General features: G+C 49.3%; 1 protein-coding gene across 3 annotated transcripts in view; it reads left to right on the top strand.

Moving 5' to 3' along the window:
* The window catches only part of Tmprss4 (transmembrane serine protease 4), a 32165-nt gene that overhangs the window by 6286 nt on the left and 9133 nt on the right, over positions 1-16746 (top strand). For all 3 annotated transcript variants that reach the window (XM_038324336.1, XM_038324337.1, XM_038324338.1), the window contains 4 exons: positions 8381-8414; positions 12803-12916; positions 14255-14407; positions 15697-15826. In XM_038324336.1, coding sequence (XP_038180264.1) covers positions 8381-8414; positions 12803-12916; positions 14255-14407; positions 15697-15826 — 431 coding nt within the window. The remainder of the gene's footprint in view (positions 1-8380; positions 8415-12802; positions 12917-14254; positions 14408-15696; positions 15827-16746) is intronic.

Genomic DNA, 16746 nt, shown 5'->3' with positions numbered 1-16746 from the left:
GGCAAAGATCAACCAAGGGGACCATAAATAACAATGAGATCATGAGAGGACAAGATGAAGTCCCCGCCCCCTTGGAAAGGCGCACAGCACCCAGCCAGTGGAGTTTTTCTGCGGAGCCTTTCTAGCTGTCAATCACAACAGGAAGTTAGATGTATACCTACATTGCAAAAGGGGACGCTGGGCCTCGGAGACGCTGAGACTGTTCAAGGTTGCTTAGGAGCTCAGTAGAGGAGCCACGCCCTCCATAGCAAATCCCCTCTTCCCTTGCCACCTCTTCCCGCCCCTAAATATTTAAGGGACAATTCAGGACAGGCAAATGCAGTATGTCTTTAAGGACAGCATTAACTCTGTGGAATTCTTTCATAATCATCACACCGCATTGCAGGTGGCAGCTATCTGGTTCTGGTAAATACAGTGTTTAGAGAACCCCGCTAAACTCTAGTCCGCCCCCAGCAAGCAAGCGCCCAAGACATCTTCTTCTTATCTGACCCTGTCAGAAGGAGAAAGTGGGCAAAAGATTTCTGTGTGGACCTGGGCAAAGCACAATAGTCAAGAATTCAGAAATGTAGGAGAGAACGGACTGCTTCCCCCAGGTTTCGGGAACATGGAAGAGAGCTCATAGCAGCACCATCCGGAGCGTAGGGCCTCCCCAGGAAGCCAGGGTGTCTACGGTCCACTCCACTCAAGAGGCCTGCGCTAGTGCCTCGCTCCTGGCCCTTCTCATTGTCCTGTCCTATAGGTTAAGGGCGGAGAGCTTCTAACCCCTGCACCACACCTCCATCCCTGAAACAGGGATCCTTGCCTCTCTACCTCCCCAAGCCCTGCCTGCAGTTAAAGAGTCTTACTGTAACACAAAGGTTGATTCTTAAATGCCAGAGCCGAGCAGCGGGCTGGCAGCAGGATAAAGGTGGGTCACCTGACACTTGCCTCCCGCCCCAGGCCTTGCCCTGTAGCTATTATACCTTGGAATGGGGGTGAGGTTCTCTACTCAAATTGCCAGCAGGTCAGCACCTATGTGGTTTATTACAAGGCACGGTCGTTTCTAATGTAGCAGCTGGACTGAGGTTAGGTTATAGAAAGTATACTTCTATGAGGACGCCTGCACTAACACCCATGGTACAGATGGCTGCTCCTATAGCGAGAGCTGGTGCCTAGCCTGTTTTACTGGATATACATCCTGAAAACAGGGTGGCAGGATAGGGACCACTTGGAAGCCAGCATGGCTGTTGCTACTGAAACCCCACGTGGACCTAGAACTGCTGCATCTCAGCAGCCCCTCCCCAGCCCGGTGATGGAGAGCCCAACCCTAAGCTTCTCGCCACCTTACCTGCCATTGTGAAGGTGCCCAAGAGGCAGACTCTTGTTTCCAGCCTGATAAAAGCATCAAACTGCCTGCCTTGCAGCAGGTGGACAGCGGATGCCTACTGGCAGTGGGACTGCGGGTTCAGGGATCAAAGTGGCTTAAGGCCACCTAGAGAGCCCCTTGAACACCTGAGTTAGCTGTGGCCAAGACTCGCTCTTCTTGCTAACTGTGAGCAGCCCCAGGTCTTTCGGCTCACTCACAAAGCAGTCCCCACCCCTCCCTGGGGTGCCCCTGTCATTCTGGAGGGTCTGTTTACCCATCACCTGGCAACAGGTTTCCCTCTGAGATCAAGAAAAGCAAGAGCCCTCCTCATGGGACCCCGCAGCTGACACAGAGAAAAGCAAAACCAGAGAAACAGCCTTTTGGTGCTCTGGTTTGTCCTCCTCATCGCCAGCTCTGCTTTTCCTGTTCTGCTAACCTCTTCTCCGAGCAAGGCAATGTCTGAGCTGCAGAGTTTAGCAAGGCAAAGGATCTGCTCGGCTCTGTCCCTTGGGCCTTTTCACTATTGGCCCTGGTCCTTCCATTGTGAAATAATCAAGTGTTTCACCATCTCTGAAAGACGGTTCCCAGTGGCCTGATGAAGTAGCCTAGATGTATAGCAAGGCAGAATTCACCACCTCTTTGGCTATATCTTTGTGGTGTCTCTAAATTTAAAAAATAGGCTCAACAAAAAAACTGGGTGGTGATGACACATGCCATTAATCCCAGCTTTCAGGAGGCAGAGGCAGGTGAATCTTTGTGAGTTTGAAGCCAGCCCGGTCTCCAAAGCAAGTCCCAGGACAGCCAGGGCTACACAGAGAAACCCTGTCTCGAAAATCCCCCCCCCAAAGTAAAGAAAACTGCCTGGTGTCTGGGGTCATTGTCGCTGACTGAACCATTCAATATTTGGAGCTCAGCTAATCCCAGGAACTTCTCCAGGATTTAAAACACGGAGAGAGGGAGGAACCACAGCTGAGCAAGGGTGAATGCCGTAGAAGATGGAAGAAGTGATGGTAACATTAGCAGAGGCCCTCCTGGACACCAAGGCCCTGCTATCTATATGATTTTGGAGAGACAGCTCCCATCACCATTCATAGAGGCTTTGGCAAACCCATGAAGCAAGTCCAGGTCTCTAATGCCTTGCGACCATTAAAGGACTGTGGAGATCCTGAGGGTGATCTCTGCAGGTTGATTGCAGGCTAAGCAGAAACAACAAGACCGCGTTGCAGAAAGGTAGAGACTCAAAAGGGAGCACTACCCCTCAAAGACGCTCAACCACACAAGTCCTTAAAACTGCCAGGAAATGAAGACAGTAGTTCCCTGAGTCTAGAAGCCCAGCCTGGAGAGCTGGGTCTGCCCTTCCCTTGCCTTGAAGCCACTTCGTGAATGTGAACTTTGACTTTCAGTTCTGTGAAGTGAGGATGTCTCTGGGTTTCCCAAAGATTAACTATAATAGCGCCTTGGAAAGGAAGGTGTTGCAAGCAAGAAAATGACTTTCTACTTTCGCGGGCGGCTTCTAGATTAATGCTGTTCTCTTGTCAGTGGGCAACTGGAAAACAAGGCAGGAAGATGCTCTGAGCTAGCCAGGTAAAGGCAAGTGTTGTCAACTATCACTCATCCACCCATCCCACCTCCATCCTGGTCCCACCTGGGCACCGAGGATCTGGGCACTCTCCCTTCAGCTGTACTCCAGCCAGTACAAGCTTTGTTCCAGATGAGTCCTAAGTTGGGCATGGGCTGAATAGGACTGGCGAGTCTCTGTACAATCTGAATCAACAAATCAGGGGGCCGGGCCCAGCCAGCAGCTCTGACAGAAGGGGAAACCTGGCACCATTCCTTAGGTTATATGGGGACTGCACTGTGGTAACGTGACCAGTTCAAGAAGTTAAGTTCAAGCTGAGTATAACCAGAGATATTTCTACAATGAAGGAGCCACGATTGGTCTCTGGTTGCTTTTCAAAATTCGCTCTTCTATGACTCTAGGGCAATATTTTTCCTCTGTCTGGCTTCATGGACAGTGACCCATAATGGTCTCTAGAGACCCTTTCTTTCAGTTCTTCATTCTTGAGCACTACTGGGCCTGCCGGGGTGGGGTGTGGTGGGATCTCTGAGTTCCATATGGTACCTGCACGTCTCAGCCCCAACCTTTCCCCAGTTCAGGACTGATCCTGGGCTGGGAGGGGATAGGAGCACCCTTTGGTTCTTCTTTCCATTCTCCCCAGAATGTCTCTAACACTGATGGTCTGCAGTCACCACTCAGTCCTACAACACCCCCACCCTATCGACCACTGGCCCTGATACCCGTGAGCTGCAGCATCTCTGCTTCCTGGAAGTCTAACAGCTTCACATGTCCAACCTCTGTCATAGATGCTTGTCAAGAGGCTTCAAGAAAGGGCAGAGAATGAGCCACTAAATGGGAGAACTAGAGGCTACAGCGTAGCACCATGAGGACAAGAGCCGGGCTCTCCAAATCACAGGCAGGTGACAGCCTTTTAGTCTCTTAGAACCTTGAGCACACAGCGTTGGCTAGACCGCGCCTTTGGTCCATGCTCACACTTTACTACTGACCCACACAGGGTTCGTTAGTAACGCCTTAGCTCGTCACTTGGTTCGAGAAGATAGTAAGCTTCCATGCATCTACACAAAAACTGGGAATAGCTGTAACCTCTATATAACCATGAGATCCCCCTTTGCCTCTCACATGCACACGCATGCCCTGCTGCGGTAGGTAGGCAAGTCTCTGTTGCTTATTAAGTTAACAAAAATTGTCTGCTCTGCACCTCTTTACTATCCAAGGAACGGAGTTAAAGGCTCTCTGCCGATGGAAGCACTGCCCACCCCGAGGTCCCATGTCCGTCATTGCTTTGCTTCTCCATGCAAAAGGATTCTGAGCTACATGGAACCTGTTGGGAATTTGCCCTTGTCATTCAGTTGCCTATGATCCATTTTTATTTGATATAACTTGTAGTTTGCTTATTTTGACTTCCGTGTCATATTTTATTGTGTGACTGTATTTACAGGCAGATTCTTAAAGGCTGTCCCAAGACAAGTCTTAAAACTGAGATAGGCTCGTTAACTGACTCATCCAGCGCTCTTTCAGCGCTCACTCGACCCCATGCACTGAAGAAGAGTCTAGGTGCGTGACAGTCAAGACAGTCACAGTCCTTTAAGATTACAATTTGCAACTTTGACTTCCCTCTCTCTTTCCTGTCTCTGTTTACAAATGAGTTCTGAACGTTTGGACGTCCACAACTAAGTAGGCTGCAGGTGGAAGCATTGCCCACCATGAGGTCCAGGCCACTTCAGCTCATGGTGAACGCCCAAGGCCGAGAAAGTTGTGGAGTGTACATCTTCTTTGTTCCCTCTGTGTCTGGCCTTCTAGCATAATCTCTTGCCAATCATGGGTACAGTCGATGCCTGCTGAATTAGTAGAAAACAAAGGGACCTCATCCTACCTATCTTAACTGATGCAGGCATGTATACACAGGTAGAGGCCATGAAAAGGGATGAACTGAGGGGAGGGGCCCACTGAATAGACACTCTTGGTACTCTACTACCTCCTCTAGCCTTCCACATTCCAGCAGACACCCTGCCCTGCTTAGCCATAGCCCAAAGGCACCCAGCCCACTGGGAAAGTCGGTCTCAATCAAATGCATACAGAATCCTCCCTTTCCCTTATGCCTTTGCCTCCCCTCCAAACTTGCCAACTTCTATGTAGTTCCTCCCTCACCTCACACTTGCTCTGGATTGCTGGCCCCTTTCCATCATGCCGGTCACAGTTCAGATGCGCCCTCTCCAGGGAGACCCCCCCAACTGTTCTGACCCTTTCTCTTGACCCTTACCTGTCTCCATCCAGACACTCCGTCTTCTCCATCTGCTTTCCTCTGAAAGTTGCCCCCAAACCTGTGAGGTTTTTTTCCTGGCTTATTTCTGGGGCAGTCCATCCTCCCCAGGCCCTCCAAGGGATATAGCACTCAGTTGTCTGGTTTGGGCACCTCTCCCAGTCTGCTAATTGATCTTTGACTCCAGTTTCTTTTTGGATCAGGGCCAGGCACAGTATGGACATTCCTCATATATCTACTTACTTTAGCCAACTTAATGCTAACCACTCTGGTGACCACACGCTCAGTTTCAGTACTTGTTAATCTGGTCCTAAGTTAAATGAAAAGACTTTGCTGGTTTGTGCGTGCACTGCTGTTGATATTGTTATCTCCTGACTAAGTAGCTGTAGAGTCAGGTACCCTGATCTGTTCTCATCTTCATCCTGAAAGTTGTCCCCTCTGTCCAGCCTGGTGACTACCAAGGAGAGACTGGGAATGAGCGAAGCCTAGAGAACATTTCAGTCTTTTGTAGGCACAAGCCAAATGCTTAACATAGAAAAGGGACCAATACAATTTTTTTCTTCTTCTTCTTTTTTAAGATTTTTCATTTTATTTTATGTGCATTGGAGTTTTGCCTGCATGTATGTCTATGTGGAAGTGCCAGATCCCCTGGAACTGGAGTTTTCAGACAGTTGTGAGCTGCCATGTGGGTGCTGGGAGCTGAACCTGGGTCCTCTGGAAGAGCAGCCAGTGCTTTTAACCACAGAGCCATCTCTCCAGCCCCGGAGATCATTACAATTTTTATTTGTCAATTCTAAATAAAATTTTAAAGAAAAACAAAACGGAAAGAGACAAAGACCGAGAAATGATGATTGTCCAAACAGAGAAGGCCTGCGGAAGCAGAGAGGATGGGCAGACAGGAAAAGCTGCCCAGGTGTGAGCTGGCCACTGGAAAGCTCCCTTTCTTTCTTGCCCAAAGGCACCAACCAGTAGGAATCAGACTGTGGACTATCGTACCAGCCGTCCGTAGTGACATCAAAGGGTAAAACCCCTCCAGGGGATTGCAGACCCAAATGTAGAAGGAACGGAAAGCAGGAGGGTGCCCCCCTCCTATCACTGGGGTTTCATGTTTCGTCATGAGAGCAGGTGTGTCCCCGTAACCAACTAGGATTCCCACACATCCAAGGCTTAAGAAGCCTTTCCCTCTCAGTCGGGACCTGAAAAATCCCCAGTAGGAAATGTACAACATCCTCCCATCATCGCTGGGTATCCATGACCTCCGTACAGTATTAGCAAGCCAGACCCTAGGTAGAGGCTTAAAGCTCAGACAGAGCTCAGGGACTCCTTATCCTCTGCCAGACCTTAACAGAAAGATCAGAAAGGTTCTGAGATGTTAGAAAGTATTCAGAGAATGGTGTAAGCATTGCAGCCAGGATGGAAAAGTATTCTGGCAGTTGGGAGCCAAGGAATACCATAAAGTCACTGTAAGCTTAGCGGCTTTCAACCCTGCTCCAGGGAAAGGTTTTCCCAGTGTCACAGCTCTGCCCAGGCAGAGGAGGGTTTCCAGTAAAGTTGTTACAGCTCTGCTCAGGTCCCCATGAGTGTAACAACTCTGCTCCACTAGGGGAAGGTTTCCCCAGAGAAAAACTTACAATTCTGCTCTGCTCCAGCTTCAGCAAAAACTGTTACAGCTGGTCTTCACGCCAATGAAAATGTCAAGACACACAACAAACCCTACTCAGAAGACTTATTGGGAAGGAAGGAGGGTGGCTACCTTGGGTAAGAAACAACAGCAAACTGAACAGGGTGCAGACCTTACATAGAATTTCTTGAGGGGCATTACTTTCCAAGGTGGCTTAAGATTGGTGCATTTTGGTGGTCTGATTCTGGGGCGGACTCAGGGATTGGTGGCATTTGGAGTTTAGGGACCTCAGGGATTGGTGGAACCCTATGCTCAGGGATTGACGGGATTCTGCAGCCTGACTCTGTGGCAAGCTCAGGGATTGGTGTGATTCCAAGCCCTGGTCATGGGGTCAAGTCAGGGTCAGGGTGCTTTTCCTTGGCCCTTATCACCCTACAAATGGAAGCCTGGGCATCAGCATCCCGTTGACCCTTCCCTGTAAATAAAGGAGTAAACATGCTTCGCATGTGAGCCTTTATGTAGGCTGCTCCCATGTTTGATTCTCTACAACTGTGTGTGCATTGAGTGCACATGGGAAGTGGGTAAGCAGTGCAGGAAATGCCTGTGCGTGTGTGTGTGTGTGTGTGTGTGTGTGTGTGTGTGTGTGCAAGTGTGTCACTACAGAACTAATGTCCTAGTATCCTGGTAGACTTTTGTTTGAGCTTGCCTATTTTATTAAGTATATTCCACATGCATCAAACAACTCAGGAAATACTCCTCTCAGTGAGGTCTAACACACGTAAACACCATATAGCCAACACCCACGGCAAGTTCTAGAAGTTTCTCAATATTCCAGAGCATTCCATTGTGCTTCTTCCTATAAGCACCCCCACTTCCCCAGTAGCAACCCCTGTTCTGACTCTAGCACCCCTAAACTTTATCTCCTAATTCCGTAACAGTATCATTAAACAATGCATACTTTGCTGTCTTTATTTCTTTCTTCCACCAGTACGTCATGAAGTTCATCCATGACATTGCATATCTAGTATGAGGTTTGTACTGGTTATTCTCATGTTCTTGTGAGAAAGTATTCAACAGAGGCAACCTCAAGGAGGAAAGACTGATCTGGCTCACAGATTCAGAGGATTTTGCCAGAAGTTACTTGGTTGCATGTACTTAGGCAAGAGGGGGTGAGGAGTGAAAACTGAGTCACTTTTTAGGCTATTAGAACAAGGAAAAGAGCACAGGAAAAACTTGGGGCTGGATACCCTTTCTGCCTCCATGACCTAACTCCTCCAATGAGGCTCCACTTCCAAACTTTCACCATTTCCCAGTAATGCTGCTGTGCTATGGATCCATCCATCAGTTCATCCATCCATTACATGAAGTACTCGCTGGTGGTGTATAAACTGTAGCAATGCTGTGGTCCCATCCACTGATACTAACCCAGGCTGGTCTATGCTTCCATAGCTCAGCAGATCTACTGTGGGACGTAATCATTTTTAAAAAGGAATAGTTACAGTTGGGAAGCCGGCACTGCTAGTCTGAGTCTCAGAGGTCCCCTCACTAACCTTGCCATTTTTCCTTCAATTACAGGACCGGGACAGTGGCCAGCCCCTGAACAACCATGGTAAGCTTGGGTCCCTCGACGGAATCTCAGCTACCCAGCCACTGTACTAGATGCTATGCATGACATCAACCTCTGTCTGTCCATCATCCAACAAAAAGTACTAAGTATTCATAAATTCCGGGATTTGTTCTAGAAAAAGTCTGGTCTCTGAGGAAATATGACCAGCAGGCCTAAAAGGCCAAGAACAGCGACTCCCCCAGTCTATTATTTGTGCCAGGCCCTGAGCTGCACAGAATCGGGCTGCAGCTACCCAACCTCGTGTCCCCAGAAGCAAGTGTCCAAGGCTCAATGTGGGGCACTGGTGTTTTACTGGTAGGAAAGGAAGTAGCTGTGAACTCCTGATTAAAGGAGACAAATGAATGAATAAATAGAACACTCCCAACTTTAAGGGCTTTGCCCCCTTCTAGCACATTTTCTTAAATCATTGCCACCTACTTGCGATAGCCTATACACCAGCAAGACAAATGAACAGGGAACAAATTAATGGGAACAAGTCCAGAAGACAATGGCTTAATCCCTCTCAGGTTAACATCTCATTTGCATCACAAGTTAATAATTGTCAGAAACAATAACTCAGCTAAGTAGAAACAGGGCCTCCTTTGTACTTTGGAGTTTAACGTAACAATAGACCACAAGGTCCCCAGAGAGCTCCAGGCTTCCCGTGGCTCTTCCTGTGTGGGCCTCAGCCAACTGTGAAACCGGGACACAGCTGAATGGGCTCCAAACACCTGGTGGGGAAGGAAACTGAAAGGAAAGCCCTGCCGCAGGGGTGGGGGCTGGCTGTATAAACCAGGCTAGCTAGACAGTCACCTAGCAACAGCCAGGGTGAGGGAGGGAAAAGGGAGGGGAGGAATCTGAGTTCCTGAGAGTCACAAGTCAACCTGCCGGGGTGACTAGGTGCTGGGGTGGGGGCTGGTGCTGAAACTAGCAGTTGGCATCCCTTTGGCTCAGAAAATGAGGCTAATCACACCCCTTAGAAGGTTCAGAGCAGCGAAGTCCAGAAGTGAATGTGGACAGGAGCCCCTATTGTCACTCAAGAGGAAAGGGACAGGGTAAAAGCCACCTTCCTGGAAACTTTGTCTTGAAGCAATGGGCAGGATAAACGGACAGAAGGAACAACCAGAGGCTGGGAGGCTATTTATGAACTTGAGTTAACTGTGAAACCCCATCCCTTCCTGAGGAGGGAGGCAGGTCTTCCCTGAGAGCAGCCTGGACACACGGCAAGTGACTCCTTCCAACAGATAGTTCGCTATCCAAGAAAATAAATCAATCTCCTGTCCCCAGAAGCAGGTGCCCAAGAAACAGACCAGGCAAGAATAACTGAACAAAATGCTATGCTTTTGTGGCCACAGGAACAGATCAGTTCTGGAGAGTTAGTGTGGAAGCTTTAAAAACAGGACTACCGCCTGGCGGTGGTGGCGCACGCCTGTCATCCCAGCACCCGGGAGACAGAGGCAGGCAGATCCTAGTGAGTTTGAGTCCAGTCTGGTCTACAGAGTGAGTTCCACGACAGCCAGAACTACACAGAGAAACCCTGTTTTGAAAAACTAAAAGAGAAAAAAGGAAAAAAAAAACAGAACTACCTAGCATTATTGATAACCTGCTTCATGCCAGGCCCTAAAAAATTTATAGGCAATACCACATCATCTTCACATCCCCACTGCTGGGCCACTGTGCTCTTAAAACTTCTTCTTAGGGAAGCATGAAGTTTGAGTTTTCTGTTTCCTTTTCTTTCTTTCTTTCTGTTGTTGTTGTCGTTTGTTTTTTTTTTTGTTTTGTTTTTTTTTTTTTTTTGGTTTTTCGAGACAGAGTTTCTCTGTAGTTTTAGAGCCTGTCCTGGAACTAGCTCTAGTAGAGCAGGCTGGCCTCGAACTCACAGAGATCCGCCTGCCTCTGCTTCCCGAGTACTGGAATTAAAGGCGTGCGCCACCACTGGCCAGTTTAAGTTTGAGCTTTCTTATTAACAATCATTGATACCATCATTGATGGGGTACTGGTCCCCTCAGTTTCCGAGGAGCAGAAGAAAGGGGGTGGTGCCTGGCACAGGCCTCGTATCGTCTGAGGTAGAATAAAGCGAGAGCTAAACAGACAGGGATGTGCTGAAGAGAAGAGTCAAGAATGGACCGTTTCCATTCCATGGACACTCACTGGGCATCTGCCGAGCGACAGGCTCTGGGCACTGGAGGTGCAGCAATGCACAAGATGGTCTTCATGGCGGCTCCGTTTCCATTTCAGGGAGGGGTGGCAGGAGAGAGAAAACACACAAAATGTTGGAAAGTGGGTCAGAGATAAGTACTGTGGGGGGAAAACAAGCAAGGAGGGGGATGGGAAGCATGGGATGGTCGCATCTTGAACAGGAAGTTCTAGAATGGGCTCACAGGAAGGAGATGGAGAAGAGGGGTTTGAAAGAGACTGAGAGCAGCCCTGTGGAGGTGAAAGCAAGGCAGCCTGCCTACTGCTTTCTAGGTTTCCGGAGCTGCGCTGTGTCTCTTACCCAGCTCCCCTTGGGAGCGAGGTCCCCAAAATACCTCCTAAGTTCATTGCCTGAAGGAAAGGGACCTGAAAAGACCCAGCACCTGTCTGTGGTGCCGACAAAGAGCTTTTCCCTGCCTTGTCATGCTTCATCTCCTTGGATTGCTGTGTGTGTTTGCTCTCTGTGCCCCTGGGACCATCATACCTGGTACAGACAGCTTCGTGGAGATGGGGCTCATTTTGAAACAGTTCCAAAATGTTTCAATACACCCTTGTGGGAAAGGGTACAGCAGCCATTTTCAGGATGTTACAGAAAATGGGGTACATAAAAGGAAATAAAAAGTAGGAGAAGAAAATAGATTCCCAAAGATACAGCCTTGGGGAATCTACTTCCTCCAGCTAAGCCTTACCTTCCCAAGTTCCTAGAAGTTTCCAAAATAGTCCCACCATTTGGGAACCAAACATTGAGAACTATAAGCCTGTTGCAGTGTTTCAGACTCAGATATGACACTAACTGAAGTGGTGTGTAGCTGTTTGTTTTACAAATTTTAGGCAATGCTAGCCTCCTGTGTGAAGTCCCTGGTCCCAAACTCATTCCAACCCTCTCCTCCCAGACAAGTGAATGCTCTCCCCAGATCACAGCCCAATCACATACTCTCTCTTGTTCAAAACTTTCAATGTCTCCTCATTGCCTTTAGGACAAATGCCAAACCCTAGCATGGTTTTCAAGTCTCCACAGAATGACTTTGTTGTCCTGCCTCCCAACAGGCTTTGCCCCCCTCCGTATTCCAGGGCACTAGACACTACAGCACACACACACCTTCCATGCCTGTGTCTGAACAGGCCCAGAGCCTCTTTGCCTGTCTTCTTCCTGTGTTGAAGCACTACCTGCTCAGGAAGCCTTCCCCAGCCTTCCCCAGCCTTCCCCAGCCTTCCCCAGCCTTCCCCAGCCTTCCCCAGACTTCCCCAGACTTCCCCAGACTTCTCCAGCTTTCCCCAGGTGGTGTCTCTAATCCAGCACACACCTTCTTCCACCTGGCAGGCTGCCATTTGTGTCCTGTTTGACTCTTCCTCAGACTCTAATCTCCTTAAAAACAAGGACCACATTGGGGCCTCGCTGTGTATCGGACTAGCTTGGAGATGGGAGCATATGATACATACACTCACAAGGAATTATCAGGTCATCCTTGTCTACGTGCAGAGCCTGAGGCTAGCCTGAGCTACATGGTCTTGGTCTCCTGCTTAAAAAAATTATCAGAGAAGCAACTGGATAAGAGGAGTAAGCGCCAGTGTTCTATAGCACTGGGGGAAGTGGGGACGACCACAGTTGATGACATTTGTTGTTCTAAAAGAGCCAATGAGAGAATTCTGGACGTTTTCAACACACACACACACACACATAAAAGTCTTACATGATAAACATAATAATTACCCTGATCTTATTATGTATTACATACTTGTGTTGAAATGTTATACCTCATACTTACAAATATGTGTCAATTAAAAATATATTCAAGAATGGGGAAGGATAAATGATAATATAACATATATATCATGGCAGGGGCCCAAGCACATGGCTAGTGAGCTTGGGCCCTTCCCAGGGCAGGGACAGGTCAGACAAGGCAAAAGTGACATCCTCTTGCACAAGCTAGGGCAAGACAAGAGGAGGTGGCACAGGCTGCCAGCTCAGCTGAGAAGTGGTTACAAAAGATTGGTAAATCTGGGCAAGGGAGGGGAGGTGGTTGAATACATGTTCATAAATCTCAGCCTTGCCTACAGGGATAATCCCCACCAGCCAAAACCATCACCAGGGCATCCTGATGCAGGCCCCGGGGCAGAAAGAAGACTATGGGCCTTGGCAGGGATGGGCTCCGGGGCCTGACTCACTCTCCTCCCCGCTCTCATTGTCCTTGCAGATATCACTGGCTTTCGCAAACCCCGCAGGTCCCTGGAGACCTTCAAAAAGGTGGGGATCCCCATCATCGCAGTGCTGCTGAGCCTGATGGCCATCGTGATCGTAGCCTTCCTCAGTGAGTGACAGCCCCCACTCTCACCCTCACCCCCTCAGTAAGCCACAGCCCTCACCCACCCTCCCATCCCCACAGTGATAGGCAGGTGATCTGCACAAAGCTTGGGAGGAGGGAATGAATCCTCATGCCTCATGTGCCCACCCCTGCCTTGGAGGGAGGCTTCTAAGTGAAAGGGGAAGGTGAGCGCATCCCCCGGCTCTCCCAGATGGCTTCTTTTCCAGATGGTTGCTATCCACGTGGCACCCATCGCAAACCCACTCAGGCAGTTGCAGAGGTGCCCACCCCCAGCCGCCTCCTTCCGATCTTCTGCAAACTGACAGCTGGTGGAGGGGCAGGGTGGGGTGGGGCTGAACAGGCTGTCTGTGCAACTCTATACTGTCTGGCAGGCTAGAGAGCATTTCTGCCTATAAAGAGAAAAAAAAAAGGTGGTACCAGGGAAGAGGGCCAGGCAGATGGAACCCTCTGCCCACCTCACCGCAGTCTTCACTATGGCTAGCGCATTAGCTCTGATGCGATCTGGGGCAGCCCACTCTGTGACGATGATTCCCACGGTTCCCACAGGGACTGACCCTTTCACGGCAGGGAATTTCAGAACATAGGAGACAAGGTTAGGAATCAGGGATGGGGATCTCGGTTCTATCCTTTGAACCTGTGTGCCCATGAAGTCCACGGAGTCCCCTCTACGATGAAATCCCTTTGAGCATCATGAGCAGTAATGAGCTTCCTTGTGTGAAGAACCTGGGTTAAAAGCCGAAAGTGTGTAACAGGCAGAGCTGGGACCCAGGGTAGGCTGTGCCTGCACAACCCGGGTGTGGCAGTCTTTGAGGAGCCTTGCTTAGGGCTGTGAGGCCATCTGCACTAGCAGCAGACACAACACGGCTGGCGTAGGATGGCACACAGAGATCCTCTACTTTAACCCTTTATTCCACACTTGGGCACTGAGGCTCAGAGTTCACAGAGGCTGGCACAAGCAGGACCCGAGTTTTCCAGCTGAGCAGGTCCGCATCATAGTAACAATGGGTATCCCCAGCTCAGACACCACCTCGATCCTTGAGAGCCTGGGGTGTTTGTGAGATGTATAAACCCCCAAATCATTTCTTCTCAACATTGGCCCAACCTGATGTGGCTATGTTAGTCAGCTTTCCATGATTGTAATAAAACACCTGAAACCAACTCCCAAAGGTTGCCCTCTGACCTCCAGCCAGACACACACAACGGCACACAATAAATAATTTATTTTTCAAATTGGCTGCCTGTCTCAGCCAGCCTGACTTTCAGAAAAGGCAGCCTCTCTTTGTCTGCTTGACCATCTTTGCCCCTGTTTCATGTGCCTTCCAGTCAAGGTGGTTCTGGATAAATACTACTTCATCTGTGGAAATCCCCTGACCTTCCTTCCGAGGGGGCAGGTGTGTGACGGCCGTCTTGACTGTGCCTCGGGGGAGGATGAGGAGTACTGTGTCAAAGACTTCCCCGACAAGCCTGGAGTGGCAGGTGAGTCTTGAGACTGAAGGGCAGGAATGGTGGGAGAACTGTGCTCAGTTGTAGCCTCTGTCCACATCCTTGTCAGTTTCTAGCCCTGCTGGAAAAGGTCCCAGGAGCAGGATCATGGCATGCCTACCTGTAGATCCCAACACTGAGATAGGACACACATTCAAAAAGGGTTAATTAATGGCAGTGAGGGGACAGGAAAGTGTGGCCAATACTATGCTGGCTGTACCTACTTGGTTTGGACAAGAGGAATAGAGTGTGTGGCCTTGGAGGGCTCCTTGTAGTGACATATTATTTGTATTTAGTAAAAAAAAAAATATTGTCTAAAGGCCAGAGGCAAAGCTAAAGCCACTAGAGGTCAGGTAATGGTGACACACAGCTTTGATCCCAGGATTTGGGAGATGGAGGCAAATGGATCTCTGTGAGTTCAAGGCCACCCTGGGCTACACAAGATCAACGCAGAAACAAATCCGGGTGGTGGTGGTTCACGTCTTTAATCCCAGTCCTAGGGAGTCACGTGCCCTTAATCCCAGCACTAGAAGGAATATAAAATGGGAGGAGAGGTTTAGTCTGCTGAGTCTGCAGCCGCTCAGCCTTGGTAGAGGTAAGCCTTCTCTAGTGGCTTGGCTGCTTTGCTTTTCTGGTTTTCAGGATGAACCCCGGTGTATCTCTGGATTTTATTAGTCATGTTACAGTTCCTCTTTGGGATCTCAGTGACACTAGAATCATGACCATCATGCCATGTGCCACCCTTGCACTCACAGTGTTTGCTACACATGCTAGGGAACAAGAAAGAGGACGATCACTGGAGAAACAAACGTTCCCAGCATAAAATCCAGGATCGGCTAGCTTGGACTGACCCACTAACACTTAGCCCAAAAGATAAGAAATGAGACCCTTTGAGGGGCAGGGCTGAGTGACTTCCTGTATATTGACTATTATTTAGAAAAGTCAAATGCCCATGGGCTCCTGCCGTGCTAACAACAATAGAATTTTTCACTTAAACTCACTCTCTGACCTTCCATGGAGAAGCTACCAGGTCCCTGGCTGAGATGTTTCCCCAAACTGGGCAAGCTGTGTGGCTGAGCAAAAAGAGAGCCTGTCAATCATTGTCCCTGGGCATCTGGCCAGGCTTCCCCTTAGCGGCCATCCAAATTAGGCTCCAGTCAACTGAAAGAACTTTCCCTTGATGTTGAACATCTCCTCAGTTCTGAGCTGGGAGCGGCAGCAATGGAGGGGGCTGGGCTAGAGAGGCTCCCCCCTCCAGCTGACCCAGGCTCCTTCCCTCCCAGTCCGCCTCTCCAAGGACCGATCAACACTGCAGGTGCTGGATGTAGCCACAGGGACCTGGGCCTCTGCCTGTTTTGACAACTTCACAGAAGCACTGGCCAAGACAGCCTGCAGGCAGATGGGCTATGACAGGTACCCAACCAAGGCTATAAGAGCCTATCACTTCAACCCAGCAGCCTCTGCTCCCTTCTGTCTGTCCTTCCTTCCTCTCTCCCTCCTCTACTCCCTTCCTTCCTTTTCCCTAAAAATACAGGCATGGGATTCATATAAAACTATGTATGAGTCCCAGCACTTAGAAGTTGCTAAATTAAACCCCCTCAATTTCTTTCAGAAATTAGCCAGAGGAAGCGACACCAATCTCACTAGAGGAGGACAGAGCCCTTTTCTCCAGCTATCTCTCCCTTGTCCTTTCGTAAGAAATCCCCGACCATAGCACAAAGTCTAATTTGCATATGCAAATTAACTCTTGGTTAAAATTTAGCAGAAAGGAAGCCTGGGGGTGTAGCTCGGTGGTAGAGAACTTGCCTCGCACATGCAAAGCCCTGGGTTCCATTCCCAGCACTGGAAAACAAAAATAGCAAAGACTAGCCTGATTCCGCTGGGGCCCCGCAGCAGCCGCAGCAGCAGCTCTCAGCAAACTGGAGAAGCAAGCCCAAATCTGGAGTGGCTGGAAGGTACATGGAGGGTGATTAGCATTGCATGTATTTATATTCATTTGATCTTGGCAGGAAGCTCAGAGCACAGTTATTATTAAATCTGTGTTACAAAGAGGTTCTGAAAGAGTAAGTGGCTTGCTTAGGCAGAAGCTGGGAGGTAGAGGACCAGAATCTATGCCTGCCAGGCATCCCCGATTCCTGGACACAAGTTCTCAGTGTCTGTCTGTGTAACAGGAATTCTCTATACGAGCAAGGCCTCATCAGTAAAGAAAGAAGTGAGAACTGATCCCTCCAGGAGCCAGGTGTTCTGTTGCAAAGAGGGATTACCATCCCCCTGGCAAGCTGAACTTCCTCGAGACTCTAAGAAACTGAGCCCAGGGACAAGACCGAAATGAT

This window comes from Arvicola amphibius, chromosome 3, assembly GCF_903992535.2.
Source record: "Arvicola amphibius chromosome 3, mArvAmp1.2, whole genome shotgun sequence".
Classification (NCBI taxonomy): Eukaryota; Metazoa; Chordata; class Mammalia; order Rodentia; family Cricetidae; genus Arvicola; species Arvicola amphibius.
Note: the sequence above shows the minus strand (reverse complement) of the source record. Positions and strands in the feature narration are given on the sequence as shown.